This window comes from Drosophila montana, unplaced genomic scaffold (genome assembly GCF_035044405.1).
Source record: "Drosophila montana isolate Dmon_TW-CO22-7 unplaced genomic scaffold, ASM3504440v1 contig_1505_1, whole genome shotgun sequence".
In the NCBI taxonomy this organism is placed as follows: domain Eukaryota; kingdom Metazoa; phylum Arthropoda; class Insecta; order Diptera; family Drosophilidae; genus Drosophila; species Drosophila montana.
In genome coordinates, this window is record NW_026996452.1 from 1,613,378 (window position 1) to 1,632,914 (window position 19,537).

The window sequence follows — 19,537 nt, forward strand, 5'->3', positions numbered from 1 at the left end:
GCCCAAGCAGTCCCCATACATCACACCAACGCCCATATCCTCTATAGCCTGCGCCTTTTCTTGTTACTTTGTGCCCATATGTGTGTGTGTGTGTGTGTGTGTGTCAGCTATAAATTTCTTTATCACAATGGGCCACCGATAAGTCGGTGAAATTTGTCCGCTTTAAACTGCTGCATTTCGAATGCTCCTATATAAGTATATAAACTCCTGCTGCATAAACTTTGAGCATCAAATAAAAAAAAAAAAAACTTTGCTGCGTTGTTCATTGAATCAAATTTCTTCGCTTTCCTCTTTTTTTTACTTTGGTTAAAGAAAAATATGTGGTACATGCGGGGCAAAAACTCATGACTCATTCAGTGCATATCAACGTTAATAGCACTTAACTTTCGCACTTTGGCAAAGGCGTTTGTAGTCCCCGTTGCCAGGCGAGACGCATATGCTTGAGTTTAAGCTTTGGCTTCATCTAATTTTCATAAGGCCAAGTGGAATTTTGACTCACGAAATTTACTTGAACCATCGCCTCAAGTGGTGGCCAACGAAGCGGTAATTTCACAGGGGCTTCGAAAATGCCACAAGACCAACATCAATTGAATTTATTTCGCCAGCGGGTTCCACCATATCATAAACAGCATAATTTGAGTAATATGCATATTAAGTCGGGCAAAGCTTTCGCTTTGCATAAGAGAGCTAGGTAACACAAGTATTTGGCCTTGTTAACGTTTCTAATATACATTTATTTATTAATATTTTTATTGTGTACACCTTATTGCTTTTTTAAGATTTCTTGTACTTATTTCTGGGCAATCGTTTAAATTAAGAATTTGTTTTACCATTTATTAAATTTTTTAAACTTTCTTACCAGGTTTGACTTTTAGGTTGAAAACAACAAATGTTGCCAGGTTTCAATTGTATTAATTTATTGATGCCCTTCTGTGCGATTCTCAAGTATTCAAGTGAGATTTACAGGCGCTCATGCTCCGATTGTTTATTGTTATTTTCTCTTCTCGTATATCAAATGCAAAACAAATTAGATTACTATGTGATTAAAATGCATTCAATGGAGGCTTCCATATTTTCATGCTCATTATCAGGTTTTGTTGTCCATCTTTTTAACTGCACTTCCAATTTAATCCCTTGCACTCTATCTTTCTCTCTATCTCTTACTCTTAATTTACTCCTATGTCTTTCTTCTGCTGCGACTGTGCCATTGTGTATATATAAAAGTATGTCCACCTTTAAACAGATGGCATCGAAAGTATCAGGTGTATCTACAATAAATATATGTTAAGTCAACTGACTTTGGGCTATGTCCAAGTATGCTGATCAGTTTTTACTCTCCTGTCATGTTTATTTTTTTCTTTCAGAATTATCTTCTTACTGCATTTATCATAATAATTGAAAGAGTATTGAATTTAATCTAGTCAGCCCAACCATTTCCCCATAAAAATTCCTTTTGCCAGTTTTCTCATCGTAAATTTAGAAACTATATTTATAGTTAGGGCACAAGTCTGCTTCGCTTTTCAGCTCTATTATTTTAACTTTTCCTTTGTTGTACTGAATGCTCTATATATTTATTGTTTTTTGCATGCAGTTTGTCAAAAAGTTTAACATTGTTTTGCTCTCTGCTGTTGTCTTTGGTTTTGTCCCACTTTTTATTTAACGGACAGTTTATAAACTGCGCCACACAAGTGTGCACAGATTTTTATGGGTAATAATTTATAGGCCAGTTTTGGGGCTCACTGCTCAGAGGAAAGACTTAGCGATGCTCAATTTGTGCAGCCATTTTGTATTATTAATGGTTGGCATTGTTGTAGCTGGCAACTGGTAATTCGCAACTGGATGGCTTTCAAAGTATTTTCTTTAAACTCACAGAAATGGAATTTGTGAAAATGCATTTCTCCATTGTGGCCGGATGAAAACGAACACGAAAGCATTTTCATATCCCTATGCAATTGTGGTGTGAAGATTTTGGCTGCCTTTTGCTATGGTGACACATGCCAAAAATGCGACTGCTATGAAACCGGAAACGAGCAACAGCAACGACTACAACAATAACAGCACACAATAGATAGACGTCAACCATTTTGTGGGCATTTTGTGCACTCAACTGTACCAGCTGCTGTCTGTGCACATTGTCCCGCCCGACTGTCCCCTGCATTCTGTTTGCTTTGTTATACTGTGTATTTTATGACTTGTTATTGCCACGCCCCTGCCACAACAGAACGCCTGGCCAAGCCTTAGCAAAACTTTATGCATTCAAATTACAAAAACCAACTTTAAATGCCCTGTGGTCAAAACAGAAGGGTTTTAATCTTAGATATACCCAGTTTAGCAAACACAAATCTGGTTTCGTTTCTGTTATATTCTTGTATAGAAAGATGCTTTTAACGTTATATCTAATTTATATAAATCTTTTTATGTGTATATATATTTTTTAATCAATTATAGGAATTATTGGTCTCCCAAATTTGAGTATCTACAAACCCAAATTATTCCAATCTATATATATTATTTAAAAAGAATACTGTTAATGAACATTTTAATTTCAAAGCGAGATAGCTTCAAGTCAATCAAGTTCAGTTGCAACATTTTCTGTTACTTGTGCCACATTTTTGTTTTGGGGCTTTCTCAAGTTTGTTTTTTCACCCACTATGTCTTTATTTTAACAGCCCCGCCCCGCTACAGTCTGCATACGTGAGAAAGTAAAAACGAACCCAATAGCACTTTAGCAGGTACTATACAAAAAAAATAAGAAGACTGAAACGATCTTCCGACCATTGAAGTCCATTGCTTTTACAGGTAAAAGTGTTCGCCAAGTGTTGAGAAATGTTTTTGTTCTTCTTGTTGTCGTTGCTTTTTCCGCTTTACACTGGCTGATTTTAACCTTTTTGCCTAGTTTTTAACAGCAGGAAAGAAGTTCTCTTGTGTTCCGTTAGGTTCGCTGCTTTGTTTACGGCCAAACACAAAACAATGGCATTTTTACACATGGACGCATTTCAGGCAAGTTTCTCCAGCAGTTTCTGTTGACAACATGCATTCAACTTGAAGTTGAAGCTGCCGCTATAACTCAACCTCTTCCTGAGCTCGGACTATGACCAGGACGGGGACTCGGACTCGTATTGCATATTTAATCCATTGCTGTAGGTCTTATTGCACGCTCTAGATTTTTGCTCCTGCCGATGCTCAGCTATCCAAAAGTGAATTATTGCTAGCATCTGGCGGCAACTGCTGCTGCAACTGCTGCGGCAACTGCTGCTGCAGCATTTCAATTGGCCAAATCATTCGACTCATTGGCTCGCCTCAAACTTGAAACAGCTCCACTCTGCAGCTCTTGGCTTTTGGCTTGCCTTTGTTTGCCGTTGGCATTAGTAATACAAATTGCACAGCGAAAGTTCAACAAACTGTATTTAAATGGGGCACGCAAGAGCTAAAAAATAAGAAACACACACACGCGCACAAAGCAAGTCAGCAACAGACTTGAATTTAAAAAAGAATGGAGCAGGCAGCCATTTTGTTGCCTTTTTACAGCTATTCAGACATTTTGTGCTTGGCGCCATTTTACAATGTTATTTTTGTTTGTTTTCGTTCAATTTAAAAGCTACTTGGGTCTCATAATGTTTTCAAATATATATAGTTTCGCATTTTATGTGTAACTAAACAAAATACATCATTTTCTTGGCCAATGCGTTGATTACAGATACTAATCAGTAATCAAGGTTAATGCATCACGTTTTATTAATCAAAATTCTCTTGTGCATGCCGGAGCTCTTCTAGCCACAATTAAACCTAATTGGATACAAACTATATATGAGACGTCCTAGTTTTTCTAATGCCACAAACCATAAATTTCGAGTACGCACGCCCTGGACAGTTTCTAATGTTGAAAAAAATATGGCATGCCATTTTATAATTATATACCATTTTTAAGGCTTAAAGCCTTTTAAATGATAATGGGCTGGAACACGTTTTCTACAAAATACCATCATTATTTATGTATGTGCGTATCTAGGAATTATCATATTAATGTTATTTCGTTTAAAACGACAATTTTTTAAGTACATAAAAATCGAGTAAGTCATACAACAGAATGTACTCTCAGAAACAAACTAATTGTCCAGATATTAAAATGTATTCCATGGATATTCAATTAAACTTTTCTTTTTCAGAACTGGGTTAGCTTTATATATAGTTAGTTTTTTATTTAGAATTTTTAAGAACCTAATAAAAATGATTTCAATAACCATTAATATTAAAAAATTATTTTCCAAAAACTAAAGTTCGTTAAAAATGAGAGAAACAACGGATTTTGTTCTCTATATCTTAACTTTTCGAGCTGACCATATTTATATATTTTCATAAAATTATGCAGTTTTTAAGTTAGGTAAAGTCGTACGAGTGAAAAATAATAATTCAAAATATTAAAAAATACATAATAAATGTATTTCTGATCGTAAATATATCAATGGCAAAATTCTAGCACAAATGTACCCTTAAATTAAATCTGTAAAATTTGATCAGTAATTAATGAATTGCCTCTCATTTGATATTTAATTCATTTTTTCAATTAAGTTATCGCGCTCAATTATGCATTTCACATGAAAATTAATTCAGTTGCGTGTTATAAACAATAGCATCATATATTTAAGTAAATATTTCTCATGTGAAGGCCGACTATTTTATTTGAAATAAAGTAAATATTTGCAACTTGTTGGCTAATTGAATTGCAACGAGTTAACAAACTTGCCACTAGCCACTTTTATCATTTATCATTTAAAAATCCATTAAAAATAATAAAAGTCAGAGCTTACCATGTCAGATAAATTGGCCAAACCGCGGCGCACTTTTTGATATGCTGCAAATAAAACGGGGCAATAGGAAAAATTGATTAAAAGATTGTTTTATAAAAGAGCGGCATCGCGAATCAAATGCGCAAACAATAAAGGACCCGAAGCGCCCGATCAATTGGACCCCAATTAAAATGCTGAACACCAACTTTTATCTCACACGCCCCAGCAATGGAGGCAACAAAATAGCCACATCGAATGTACAGCGCCCATTTTGTTTATTGACTTTATCGAGTGTCAAAAATGGCATCATAATCAGAGCAGAGAAAGACGGCAAAAAAAAAAACGGCGAACACCAAATAATAATGGCGCAGCTAATGCTAGCAAAACGCTGCGCACAGAGGACACTTCCGGCTGCCATTAGGCGAGGCACTGGTTACAATTTATGGCCCAAGAGCTAAATCAAAAACTTTATGAAATCGACATAAAAAAATGCTGTGAGTAGCCCAGTCTCTATATACAACCCTCCAGCACTTCGCCCCCTTCCGCCCACATTGTATACTTATGTGCGTATTATTGACGTTGCTGTCAAATGAACCGCTAAAAAAAAAAAAAAAATAAAAAAAAAAAAAATGACGCTAGGGGATGTTTGCGACTGGGGGCAACTTGGCTGCCTGGGCTGCTTGTTACATCAACTTAAACTGCTGACAGCTGAAAAATGCTGTTCAATTTGTTTCACCAATTTTTTGCCCTCCATTTAAAATTGTATAAAATGGCGGTTGACATTTGACATGCCCCGAGCAATACCAAAGCGGGCCAACCAACGCGTTGGGCACTTTCCGCAGGCAAACAAAAATAGTGTGAAAACAATGTGGCTTAAATGGCTGATATCGAACATTGTTTGGCTTGTTCTGAGCTCTTCTCAATTGAAGATAAACATCAATTTTACTTTAAAGCCATTCAATATTTGCTTTCATTTATTAAATAATGAAAGGAACATTTATTGGCGGCTTGTCGAGAATTAAATACGCTTGCTAGCATAAGGCAAACTTATAAATGCAGCAGTCTAATCTCTTAGCCGTATTTATTTTTGAGCTTTACAGAACGTTGTCAACCTGTAAGTTGTTAACAATTAAGTCGTTTCTATGGTAGTTCTATGTAAATATATTCCGGATATTTATTTGTTTACTTGTTTTTCGCTCAGCTATTTCTAAAAGGAGCAATATGCTCGCCATGTTGTTGGCGAGTTTGGTAAAAATATATGTACAATTAGGGAATAACTTATTTTTTTTTACTCTTAAATGTGATTAAAGAAACAAAATCAATAATAAAGTTAAATGTATCAAATCATTTTTATTTTATATTGTTTAAAGTATTTACTGTTGACAACCGTGAATTTTTCGATTGCTTACTTAAAAGGAATTTTGCCAATTAACTTTTTGAACTCTTTTGAAAAAGCTCTAAACCTTTGTTCATATACTTAGTTATTGTTCCTTAGTTTCCGCACAATTCAGACAAAGGCAATTCTGCACAGTCTATGAACTATTGAAAGTTAGTCTACTTTTCATTTGTTTGTTGTTTCTTTTATATCTTTTGGCTGATTGGAAAACAGAGACAAAGAATCAATTCAAGCAAGTCCATCAAGTGCTTGAAGCTCAATAAACATTGTGCTTTCATTTGCTATCGTGGACCAAAACATAGCATTTATTCCTGATATCTGTTTGTATAGCGTGTCTTGTGCATGAGATGTGGGTTATTTGTCTACTAAGTGCGTTTATATGAGGGCAGGGGGCGATTCTATTCGTTTTGTTGGCTGGTAATTACAAAAAATAGGGCGTGGCATTGCGTTTGGGTATGACGCGGTCTGCATCGGGCACAGCTAGAAATATGTGTGCAAAACGCTCCTGAGCTGTTTTAAAGCTGAGTATGGCCGCCACATTGCCGCAACGATAGCAATAGTTGGGCGCGGACCAAACCGTGACCAGCTTCTCGTCGAACATGTACTTGAGGCCATCGTCAACCAGCTGATGGGCGCGACATATCAAACTGAGATTGTTGATAGACATAAAGTCATTTGTGACCTTGTGGCCAAATAGCCAGCCGGCACCGCGCGGACTCTGATCCCAGGCCTCAATATCCTCCGGGTCGGACCAGACCAGATCGCAGAAAGCGCCCTTATAGGGTATTTCGCCATTGCGATCGATTGTGCGTATTTGATCCAGTGTCACAATCTCCGGACTCAGTCCGCCATGCACGCAGAGCACCTGCTCGTCGATGATCGCAGCAATTGTGAGCAGATCGAAGACATTGCAGCAGTATTTCCAGCCATTCGCATTGCCGTACTTGCTGAAGCACTCGTCAAAGAATCCATAGACCTTGGTGATCTGACGCGTTTCGTGGTTGCCACGCAGCAGCGTTATCTGGCTGGGATAGCGCGCCTTGAGCGTAAGCAGCCGGGTGAATGTCTCCAGGCTATAGTAGCCCCGATCCACAAAATCGCCCATGAATATATAATTCGTATCGGGCACTTCGCCGCCGGTGCTAAATAGCTTCTGCAAGTCGTAGAACTGACCGTGTATATCCCCACATACTGTGACGGGCGTGCTTACGGGCTGCACGTTGGCCTCCTCAAGGAGTATGTCGCATATTATCTTACACAGCTTACCCAATTCATTCTCTGGCAAATACTGACACTTCTTTACTATCTCAATCCATTTGTCAACATCGCCCATTATAAGTGTCTCAATTGTGTCACTCGATACTGTTGCAGTCCAGCAAATCGGCTGGGAAAGTGCACAGCAAAAAAATAAACTGAAACGGAGCTGTTTTCCTTTCACCTCAAGTTACTCAATACTAACTTGATTTGAATAAACTCACAATAAAAGTTTAAAAAAAGTATTTAAATAATTCAAACATTATTGAAATAAATACTCTTGTTCAGACATGTTAGGAATTACAGATTGCATTTTATGGAATTTATTTATTAGTTCTTTGCAAATGTGAATTTTATTGTATTGCATTCATTCATCCTCATCAAAAGAGCTGAATGCTTTTACTGGCCCCACAAATTAAGTTGCAAAAAAATGAATTTATATAGTTGGTAAAAATGTCTGTTGTGGGAACGAAGTATTTTCTGTCGTTTGCTTTGTAAAATATATTTTTATATAATCCTGTCGTCATTTTTTTTATGAAAATATGATGAAACTATTTAATATCATGGCTAGAAACACAAAAATATTGTCAGCAGCGCGGACATTTTGCCTGCTTTTTATATTCGGTTTGTAAGTATGGTTTTTACATGCATTAAGCTTAGCTTGAGTTTGTACTATTGTAATATATATTTATTGGTTTGTTTAATGTACACAAGTCGGAAAACATCTATTACTGGATGTGGTTTTCGCTCTTCATTAAATTTAAGAGAACTATTTTTTTTTGTATTTGAACCAAACCTTTTTTTGAAGTACCATACATGAATAAACATACCTAGCATTTCCCGACGCAACCTAGTCCACGTGTGTTTTGGTTGTAATAGTAAAATGCGAACAACAGCCTCATTTAAAAGTTACATCATTACAGTTTTCGTTGCCCGTGTTAATATTTTGCTTTATATAAATTGTTTCGCCTCGTTTACACAGGAGACAACACTTTTGTTTATATTTATTTAAAGCACACACATTTGCTAATTTGAAATAACAACGAGTATACTGCCTTCCGGCTTCTCATGGGCTCGAACCCTCAACCTAGTATTGATTGTGGTCTGCCAACATATAGATATGACAGCACTTTCATTGAGAGTACAAAGGAAATATTTTATTTATTATCATCTTCACTTATTTTTGTTCTTTAATTTATTTGTATGTCCACGATACAGCCTGAGGACCCAACCAGGCTTGGCAAAACATCACCTAGGCTAACTGTGTTGTAATAAAAATGTATGCTATTTTTGAACCAATAAAAAAAATAAAATAAAAATAAAAAATTATTGTTATTGATTTCGGGTATAATGACAGCAATAATAAAATTAAAAAAAAGTAAAGTTAATTTCCTCTGTCGAACTTGTTTAAAAATGAAAGAGACTTGATCTATATATACTATTCTAAAAGCTGCAAGTTAAATTTGATAATGCTAGCCCTTTTTATAGTTATCGATTATCGGAATCAAACACAAATTGACAACTGCCACTGAATATTTTTATTATTATTAATTTCAGCTTTATAGCTCTCACGGTTTGACTTGTGCGTTTGTCAACGTTCAGTCAGACACTCAAAAGAAACCTACTTCTAAGTTTCAGACATCTGCTTTGTCTATATCTATAAATACATCTACATATGCCTGAGTTTAGCTTAGAAGTACACATTCTAAGAACTGGAAAATCAAAAGCATTTAGTTGCCATAACAACTAAAGAGTAAACAACAACAACAACGCCGGCAACGACATTGGCAACAGCAATATAAATCGCCAGCTGGCAACAACATCATCACTATCATGCGGCATTGCATAAAGCGTACGACTTGAACAACTGCAAAAAAAAACATCCATTATGGAATTTGAACCTCTTTAAGTTCACAAACCATAAAGCCAGGTTGTTTCGCAACGCCAGGTGGCAAATGAAAGAAATTCTCCGGGAGAAATGCACAAGTTTTTGGTCAAAGCAAACAGTTTTAGCCAATTCAGGGCCACACTTGCAGTGGCTATGGGTCGAATTTGTAAAACTTTTGTTCAACAGCCGCAAATATTGCCCTCAATCTAATTAATTTCAAGCATGAATACATAAACTTTTCGAACTAAGCTTTAGAGTCTATTAATTTTCGGGGCGAGTGGTGGGTTACTGTGCTCTGCCAGGAATCTATTAGGCTGTAAACTTCTTCCGCTGCAGACACGCACACATTGATTAATTTTAAGACAATAATCATAAAGGCGTTGCCCACCTGACCACAACACCCCCCCCCCCTCTCTCTCTCTCTCCCCACCACCCAACAACACTAACGAAAATACCGCCTTTGGCTTGTTGGTCCGTTGTATTCAAAATGGCGCACGTGCCTGTATATATATATATATACATATGTATATATACTGTGTAGCATACTTTGCAGCGTCTGTATTTCAGTAAACCAAAGCACGTTGCTCGGCGTTTGGGCTCCTTCTCGGCCAAGTCTTTCGGCCGCCAGCAGAAGTTTTCTTAGTTAATTTGCTGGCTTCCACGCTCATTGTTCAACTTAAAGCCAGCCAAAGGCGTAGAAACTTAATCAAATTTGTTCTTGGTGCTCTGCAGCTGTGCTGGCAGATCTACTTTTTTTCTAAAATTAGAAATTATTTCACATAAAAGCTTTGTTTTCGACCGATTATAGTCTAAGTTGGGTCAAGATATGTTAAAAAAAAAAACACTTAAAACCAATAATGCTTTTCAAGATTTCTCTTATAGATATTTATGTTATACTTAGTAATCCGATGTCAATAAGATTATGCACATGTGTAAAGAAATTTCTAACACACGTAAAGCTTGTAAGTGCCAAGTTACAAAACTAAGCATTCGACCGATCATTCTTATGGCGGCTATATCATACAGTGGTCCGAAAAGTTTCCTGTTGATAGCTGTCAAACTGAGAGATTTGTTTATATATTGTCAAAGTCATACTAGGAAATTGGTCTATTGCACTTATTTTTGGCTTTTAAGCTTATATTTAGCTTATTTAACTCTATTTTTCCCTCTTAAACTAGCCTTTTTGCAAGCAAGCATCACTAGTTCCTTCTCTTAATGTTGTTGTTCCCACGTTTTGGCGCAAATTTTGCCTTATTTGTGCTGTTATCCTGGCCGAGCTTGGCACGCAATCGAGGCCAACAGAGCCAAGGGGACGCTACGTTAACTCGTTCGGGGTAGATGGTAGCTGGGTTCAAAAAGATTTCACCTGACAAATAAACTTGCACAAACTGTTTGCGTGTTTGGCTGTTATTTATAATATGCTCGCCCATTCTCCTTCCCCATGCTCCTCTAGCGAAAAGCCTTCAACTTGACCACGGACGCCACTTGCAAGGCACAGGCCACAGTTTTGAAAAATTTAACATTTCAAGTTGCACCATCTTGACTTTTTGGTCTTGCTCGATGTGGCGTTTAACTTTTAATTGGATTTTAGTTGATTTTGTTTTAACGTTGCTTTCTAGTTGTTGTTGCTGTTGCAGCTGCTGCTGCTGCTAATATAAGCGCATAATTTTCACAAACATTTTTCCACTAGCTGACCGCCATTCATTAATATTTTTCCCATTTCGCATTCGCATTTAGGAGTTGTTCGTAATATTCTCATCATTATAACTACTTTGAACATGCACACTAATCGGGGCTTTCTAAATTATCAAGCCAAGAAATCACACAGTTTTTTAAATTTTTTGTATAAAAATATTCATATATAAAAAAAAAACAACCAATTTTTAGACCGATTGATTAATAAGATTTAACTGATATATAAGTAGCATAGTTAAACTAGTAAACGCTGGGCTTGGTCTAGATACCTTGATAAACTAATAAGTTTTTCATATAAGAACATACTTTTCATCGTTCAGATATCAAGGCGAGCCCATGCCAAATTTCAAGACGATAGCTTTAAAACTGAGAGACTAGTTCGTATAGAAACAGACAGATAGTCTGACGGGCATGCCTGTATCAACTTGGCATTTAATGCTGATCTATAATATATATAGTTTATGGGGTCGAAGATATCTCCTACGCGTTACACATTTCATGGCAAAACTATAGTATCCTCTACAAGGATGTAATGATTCAAGCTGGTAATTAAAGTAAGTTAACTTATAGAAACTAAATGGCACCCAAAGTCACGTTTTGTGTGCACCTGTTAAGACGAAAGTTCACTAACACTAGAGATGTTTATATTTTAAGAAATATATTTTTTGAAAAGCCTTAGCAGTTAATGTACAAAAAAAAAAGAAATCATTTACTTTAAATTTAGCAAAAGGACTACTCAATGCTTTTACCATAAGTACTTACAAAGGTCGGTTTCTTAACTCTTACCAACATTCTTTTGCATAATTTTTGAATTAAGGTCGTTGCCTTTGTGGATTAAAAACGAGAAATATTTTACAAAAGAGTCTTGAAAATAAATTCCACAGTTTGGACGCTCAAACACTTCTTTCTCAAACATATAGCAGACACCACAAAAACTCCCACACACACACAAACGACAACACCCTAGACCCAAGCAGTTCTCCCATTTCCGCATCACATTCCAAGCATGCATCAATGTAAACACATTCAAAGCTATCAACAATTTATCACGGCAACTGAACGAAATCTCATTTGCAAAAGAGGAAAAAGTTTTGCGTGCGCTGGGGGTGTGAAAGGGGCAGGCGGTGTGGGCGTTTGTTTGTGACGTAACGGCGCCGCAGTGATTGTCAAACTGTTCAGCGGGCGCTGCTGCCGCAACAAACAAAGAGCCACAAAGCAGGAAAGCGAGACAGAGAGGCAGGGAGGAAGAGGGAGAGAAACAAATAAAGACGGAATCGGGAACCAACGAAATTTATGTTTTGTGCCCAACGCATCAAAAGGAAATACGAGAAAAATTCTAAAAACAAAAATGGTTTCAAGATACCCCAAACATTTTATGAAAATAAGGAAATAAGGAAATCATGTTTAACTTTTGCCCAGCTAGACAATAAAATTGTAAAATTGAGGAAAAAGGAAAATGCTTTCCATTTCACAGCAAACCATATATCAAAATACGCATACATGCGACTCGCATAATTCTTAACCCGATTTGATTGCCCTCCCGCGACTGCTGTGTGGCCACCAAACAATCTACGACTCCAGCTCCCTAACCATCGAACGTCGTGAACTTTGTTTCATTTGCGTGAAAAATGCAAAATATTATCAGTAGCCAATTGCAAAAACAAAGCAAAAGCCAAGCGTGTGATAGCAAAAACACAATAACATAGCCAAGGGAAACAGGAGGGCTGCATGAAGTGAAGCACTCACAGGCGCAAAAGGCGCCACATATATATATGCATATGTATGTGCGTATGAGTGTATGAGCCGGAACACACCTTGGTCCGATGCCATCAACTCGTTTTTTTGCCATAACAAAATTGTTGCAAAAACATTAGCATAAAAAGTACACAAAACATTTGCCAAGCTATGCGAACACTTTTCTACGTGACTGTGAAACTTTTGTGGTGTGATGGGTGTGCGTGTGTGCGTTTGTGAGTGTGTTTCGAGAATAATGAAGCGAGTGTAGTTTAAAATTGCACATTGTTGCCCGTGTCTGTGGCTGTACTTGCTTGCAGACAAAATTGTCTCCGGGTTTTAATACGTTTATGCGTACACGAATATAAAAAATTTGACAAGAAATTTAAAATGATATTTAAAAGTGAATATATTATATTATAAATAAGAATAATAAATATATTTATTTATTTTGTAGCCTTCTTTAAATATATATTGCCTGTTAAATGAACGCTTAAGCGTATAACTTGAAAATAAATGTTAATAATAATTTAAATGAAAAGAGAGTGGAGAACTGCTCTTCAATTAAATATAGAAAAGAAATAAAAATAATGTGATATAGAGAAGAACTATATCTTTAATCTAAGTATGAATACCATTGTTAAACTATATTTAAACAAATTATAGAAGTAAAGATAACTTGATGTGCCTAATAGATATATTCCGAAAAGTGCTTTTTTTTTAAAAAATAGTAGGTATGGCAACATTTGTATATAACAAAAAAATGTACCAAAAATTAAAAAAAAAAAATATTTTATTTATTTTCCCAATTTTAGCAACTCTCGTATTTTATAAAAACTTGTCTTCTTATTGTTTTAGATTATCAACGTATGAATTGTAACTTTAAGTAATTTATCTAAATAACACAACAATATTTTAGTAACCATATCAAGTATTATTTATCACGAATTTTCAACGTACAAGCCCAGCTCATTTATCATCTTTTCATGGGTTTGCACGCAGATTTTCCTACACACACACACGCGCACACACACTTACAACTCATTGCCGGCAGGCAAGTCAAAGAGGATTTGTTTTTTATAGTTGCCACAGGACGACAATTCATTGCTTTCGCTTTTCTTTTTTGTGCACTCTTGGCTCATTTCAGGCAAATGATAAATTCGCACTCTTCTTTGTTGTCTGGTGACGCCTGACATTAAGTTTGTCGGACGCACTCTCTCCTTCTCTCTCCATCTCGTCTGCTGCACAGATTGACTGTCCCCGGCAGAAGGATACCGCCATATGTAAATAGCCGGAGGCATGGCATATGCAGGCGGCGGCGTGCCAGACCAAGTTGATGCAGGGATTTCGTTTTCAAAGTTAACGAGCCAGCGAGCCAAAGGCGAATTCCGCAGTCAGTTTATAATTTATGGACGCTTAAACTTTGGCTCCAGTTGCGAGGTGCAGACAAAAGGAGCAGCAAAAGCAAATTTGTCCAAAATTCTTGCAGGGATTACTGTGTTGCAGGAAACATTTGCATTGCTAAATTAATGGACGTGCTAAAAAAAAAAAGAAATACTTTTCTTTGGCAACACCTGGCAACTGTTTCATTCCAGCACGTGCCACATGACGTATCACTAGGGGCAACCCTTTTATGCCTTTTCTATTAGTTGGCAATTTTCACGCCTCATTTGAGACGTGCAGGAAATGAAGCTTTCAACTGGCGACCCGGCACAGTGCCGCACAGAGGATCAAGGTGACCCAAACACAAACGCACACCTTTTGCACCTTTTAACGCCTGCCCCATCTGGCAACTGCTTGCAACCCCCGGCTGTAAGACATGTGCCACATGTTCGGCCACACCCCGCAACGCATTCGAAACATCAATAAATTAAAGGCACAAATGTAATTTCGTATACTGGCCCAAAAGGCAAAGCAATAGGAAAATAAATGCGTTTCATCTAGCAAAGCTCCAATTTCAGTATTGCCTTTACCGACTGCTTGTAAATAGATTAGGGTGTTGCCATGCCAACGCCTCGAAATGTAACTCTGGGACAACTCTGGCCATTGATAATACGTACCACTGGCCTTTTGCAGGACCCCATTTCGCTGCCTGCCTTTGGAAAGGAGGCCACTTCCAGTAACTGGCCATATTTTAGGCATTTTATCACATTCCGACACAAAAGGGCTGCCAATGACAGTCAGTTAACAAATTAACTGCGACTTACCATATACTCTAAATAATGCATTATTAAGCATTTTAAAACTCTCCCTATGAAATAAATAAATATACCATATATATATGTATATATATATATATATATATATATACACCCCTTATATATTTTTGTGTTACCAAGTTTAATGAAATCGAGATGTTTTTTTTTTTAATTTGAGACTCCTAAAACCGAAGATTGTTACATTTTTGACCATTTTTTTTGGCACTTTTTGGGACATAAAGTAATCCATAAATCTCAACCGATATCGACAATAGAAAGAGAATAGCTTAAACAACAATTAAGTCTTTCACATTATAAAAAATCAGTAGTTCAGTTAATTTAGTTTAGTTTAGGTAGATTGCAATTAACTATCTTTATATTTTACACCCCCTTATGTGTATATTTTTTACTTAAAATTTTTTATACTGATTTAACTCTTCTGTCCAGAAGAACGTCTGTCGCTAAATAGTATATGCCAAATGTAAAACCCACAATATACAGGGAAACCCATTTTAATAATTACGAAGACGATACAATTCAATCTCTATATAAAACTCAATATAAAACTGTTTGTCCTGAGTGATTGACTGACTAACTGACTGATTGGTCAGTCAAAACAGCAAGAGCTAGGATTCAGAAATGATCACTGTACCTACTTTATGTGATGGAAGTGCACGCCAAGACACCCGCATTTTCAGAGATCTTTGTACAAATTTACTTCAGAGGTATTTCACACATTTGAGAAAATCCATGCCAACATGTTTTTAAAGAGACGTTCCACGAGCAGGAACTGGGTGAAAAAGTACTATCTACAATTTTAAACACAATACCCGCTAGTATAGTATAATTGCTGTTTTTTTTTGTGATTTCGTAATTTATATTAAAAGTAAATTATTCTTTATGCGTATAAAAACATGTAAAATATGCTTGCACATTGAATACACTGCAATTACACAAAAATTGTATCTATATTTATATTATTTTATACACGTCAAATTTCGCCGTTACATACATTTTGTAACACTGCAAATACCCCATTGCATATGCATATTACAGGTAATCAACTGTGGCCCTCGGCATTGCAATGAGCAACGTACACCTCAGTGCCATCTGCTGTTTGTTACTTTAACACCTCTTTGTCATCATCCCGGGGGTGGGGGGAGATGGCTGCAAATCCACTTGGGCTCTTCAGTTCCTGTATTGTCACATTGCACGAGGCGCACATTCAAGAGGCTGTGTGGCTGAGTGAAAGGCGACGGGGCGTAACGAAACCTCGACAGGTGAGTGAAGGCAACAGCCCCAACAAGAGGCCTTTGATGAGGCAGCTGCACAATGTCAAACTGAACGAGGCCCCCAACCAACCCCAGGCCCAGAGCCACAGCAAGTACTCGAGTCAGGGCTTAGTGGGGTTGGAATTTTATATTATCACACGCTTTAGTTTCTTATGTAAGTGGGGGTTGGAGCTGGGGCAGAGAGGGTTGGTTGCTGGTCAGTTTGGTATTGGGGGCTAAGGCACACTCGCCGCTGGACACACTGAAATTAATGGGTCGGAAAGTGTTGAGATTAATCATGGCCGCAGAAAAACTGTCGCCTGGCCTGGTCACGGAAGTGCCGAGTGTCGAGTGTGCTGTGTCCAGTGTGCTGTGCTCGTGCCTGCGAGAGTGCTTGTCCCGTGGCTGCTCATTAAGATCTGGCACAGCCAAGCCAAGATACTCGGCCAAAGCAATCGGGGCTATTTAATCAGCCAACGCTTTGCCAATGCACCAAACTTACAGTCTAAGCAAATGAGCCGTGTCGAGAGCCAAGCTAAATGGGAACGCGTCTGTCGGATAACGCAGTCGTAATGGAGGGGAGAAAAATGCATTCACCCGCTCAAAAGCCGCTTGGGAGGGGAGAGTGAAAGCCAGAAAACCCGGACAGCAAATGCGGCGACTTAAAAACACCTGCTAAATGAGACTTTAATCTAAGGCCGAAACATGAAACGACCAACGGAAATGTGAAAGCTATTCAAAGGTGAAAATGTTAATACTCTGCAAAAGTTCTTTTAACCGGAAAAATATCAATAAATATATGCAAACGCAAAATAATAAAGGAAAATATATTTAAAGGAAAAATAAGCCATTAACCATTTAAAGAGTTAAAGCTAATATAAGTTTATCATTTGATGAATTAAATATACTCATTTGACAGGCTCTTGAAAGATTTTAAGATAAGTTTACCTGCAAAAAAAAATTGTCTTGAATATTACAGGTTTCGAATAAGCAAGCCCTTTAAACTAGTTGCTAATCTATAAAATATTGATTTTTTCTGTTTCAAACAACGCTGAGCCAATCTATATAATAAAACAAGATGAAAGGTAAAAACTCAGCTCAGAGCACAGTTCACACAATCAATGATTCATGAAAATGCATACCATAAAACTTTTCTTTCCATTGCGATAAGTACTTTATGATTTATGATTATGAAAATATTTCATTGCGCTGCGTTGCAGGTTGCATGACCAACTGAAATGCCCTCTGGGAGTGTATTGGAGAGAGAGGGAGAGAGAGAGAACAGACAAAAGGACAGATAAACAGAGCAACGGTCTACGGCATAGAAACATAAATTACTTTGAAATCTAAGGCAAACAGCGACTTTATGCCACAGACGACAACACAAAAAATTGTTTTGAAAAACTTCCACGAGGGGGAGGGGGGAGAGAAACAAAGAACTAAAAAATGTTTTGGGCAACTTCAACGGCCACTCAGCAATGTGAATTAAAGTGGGAGAACAGGGCGCGGCAGGCACTTTCATGATGTGCGGCCTATTTAGTTGACTAACTGACACACATAGATACGAGCAGAGGCAGCTGTCACACAGATACAGCTACACACAGATATAAAAACAGATACTGATACAGATTCAGACAGATACACAAAACGCTACTGATAAGTAGCCAGAACCACAATGAGGCCAAAAGATTGTCTCGTGCGTGGCCCACAAAGGTGACTTTTTGACAAGTTCATTGCGCTCCGGGCCCATTACGGATTGTAATTGACTTACGAACAGTCCTTGGACATCTTCGGGCAGTGCTGCCTCCTGCCATTTAAGTCATTTTTCAATTTTTGGCTAGCAGACGCAGTTTGCGGCTCGTTTGTCACTTGAGCCAAGTGCAAAATGATAAATATCTAACACCCAACCAAGCGCTTGGTAGACCATTAACCAAACCACAGGCAGCCACAAAACCACACACAGCCACAGCCACTCCTCCAGCTGCTGTCCTTTCTCATTTGCACTTGAAGTCTGAACTGAAATTCAAGTGGATGCTGCCGAGTTTTGAGCTGATTCTCGTGTCCTTAACAATCTTCAATTCCACTCTTGCCCCGTCCTGTTGTGTGTTTTATGACCCAGGCAGACACTTGATGTGATATTTCCTCTATTGATAGGCAGACGCAACCTCTGCACATTTATCACATCGATTTAAAGTGGCATTACCTTTTGCCCGCATCGCCATCTCTATCCCTTTCACAAGCTCCTCAATATCTATGTATATCTGTCTCTGTCGGCCCTCTGGGGTAGTCTATAACTAAACACGTACTTTTCAGCGTCTGTCAAATGTAATCGAAGCGAAGGCGGCATAGAAAGTTGAGGAAGAAAATGTTCTGCTGCGCAGAGTCTGAAGCATTCCATTTATTGGCAAAATGACGTACCAGTACCTCGTACTCGCCCCCAGCTCTCGCACACATTCTTCTGGTTCCGGCACCATCATGTACTGGATATTTTCTACTCAAAGGGAGTTATCAAATTGTCATCAGCTTTGCAATTTATTACAAGAATTTCATCTTAAATTGTTTGCATTTCAGATTCCTAAATACATGCACATAAGGTCTTGTCAAATTTAATTTATTTAATGGATAGAAATAAAAACAATTCGGAAAATGTTCATAAAATTGAGTTATTTTTGATCATTTGAATTTACAACTTTTAATATAGCCCAAAATATCTGAAACTATACAAATTTGGATATTGGTTATAGATCTGAAAGCTTTTGTAACATACTAAACTTTTAATTATATGAAAAAAAAATTAATTTAGTTGAAGAAGCTTCTTAAATAACTTATATTTTCAGGTGAATACGCTTGGTGGTCTACTTTAGTATAACATAAAATTCCTTTCGTTTCTATTTTTACTTTTTTTTTTTAATTAATTTTAGATAACTTCTAATCAAAGTATGTCAGAGTATTTCGTTATCGACTTAGCCAAATATTTGACTTGAATTCTTGTCCGTTATTCTTATCGATTTTTTGGTCTAGTTTGGTTTTGGTTTTCGTTTCGTTTCATTTGATTTTCTTCGATTTTCCCGCTCTCAATCGTTCTCATCCACTCTCTATTGCCTCTCCTTCTCTATGTGCATGCACAGTCAAAAAAGTTTTTATCAGACTCTGTTGGCAGTGCGGGGCTGTCAAACAATGCGATGGCGTTGGAATAACACTGCCAAGTGCAAGCAGAGCAGAAGGGGAGCGATAGAGGAGAGTTTCTGTGGTGTCTAGGGGGGAGGGGGGAAGAGGAATAGATCTAACTGCGGAGCGTTGGCAACGCTGGCAGC

General features: G+C 37.5%; 2 protein-coding genes across 4 annotated transcripts in view; both read right to left on the reverse strand.

Moving 5' to 3' along the window:
- The window catches only part of tinc (tincar), a 76,991-nt gene that overhangs the window by 40,353 nt on the left and 17,101 nt on the right, over positions 1-19,537 (reverse strand). For all 3 annotated transcript variants that reach the window (XM_064690542.1, XM_064690548.1, XM_064690554.1), the window contains exon 3: positions 4,809-4,852. The gene's annotated coding sequence lies outside the window, so the exon portion shown is untranslated. The remainder of the gene's footprint in view (positions 1-4,808; positions 4,853-19,537) is intronic.
- LOC135437419 (serine/threonine-protein phosphatase 6 catalytic subunit-like) lies at positions 6,118-7,650 on the reverse strand. Its single transcript, XM_064695344.1, has one exon. The coding sequence runs from the start codon at positions 7,514-7,516 to the stop codon at positions 6,605-6,607; it is 912 nt and encodes a 303-aa protein (XP_064551414.1). The 5' UTR covers positions 7,517-7,650; the 3' UTR covers positions 6,118-6,604.

What these genes read in the sequence shown, in the direction of transcription:
- LOC135437419 (XM_064695344.1), bottom strand. Translation starts at nt 7,516, where the DNA reads ATGGGCGATGTTGACAAATGGATTGAGATAGTAAAGAAGTGTCAGTAT.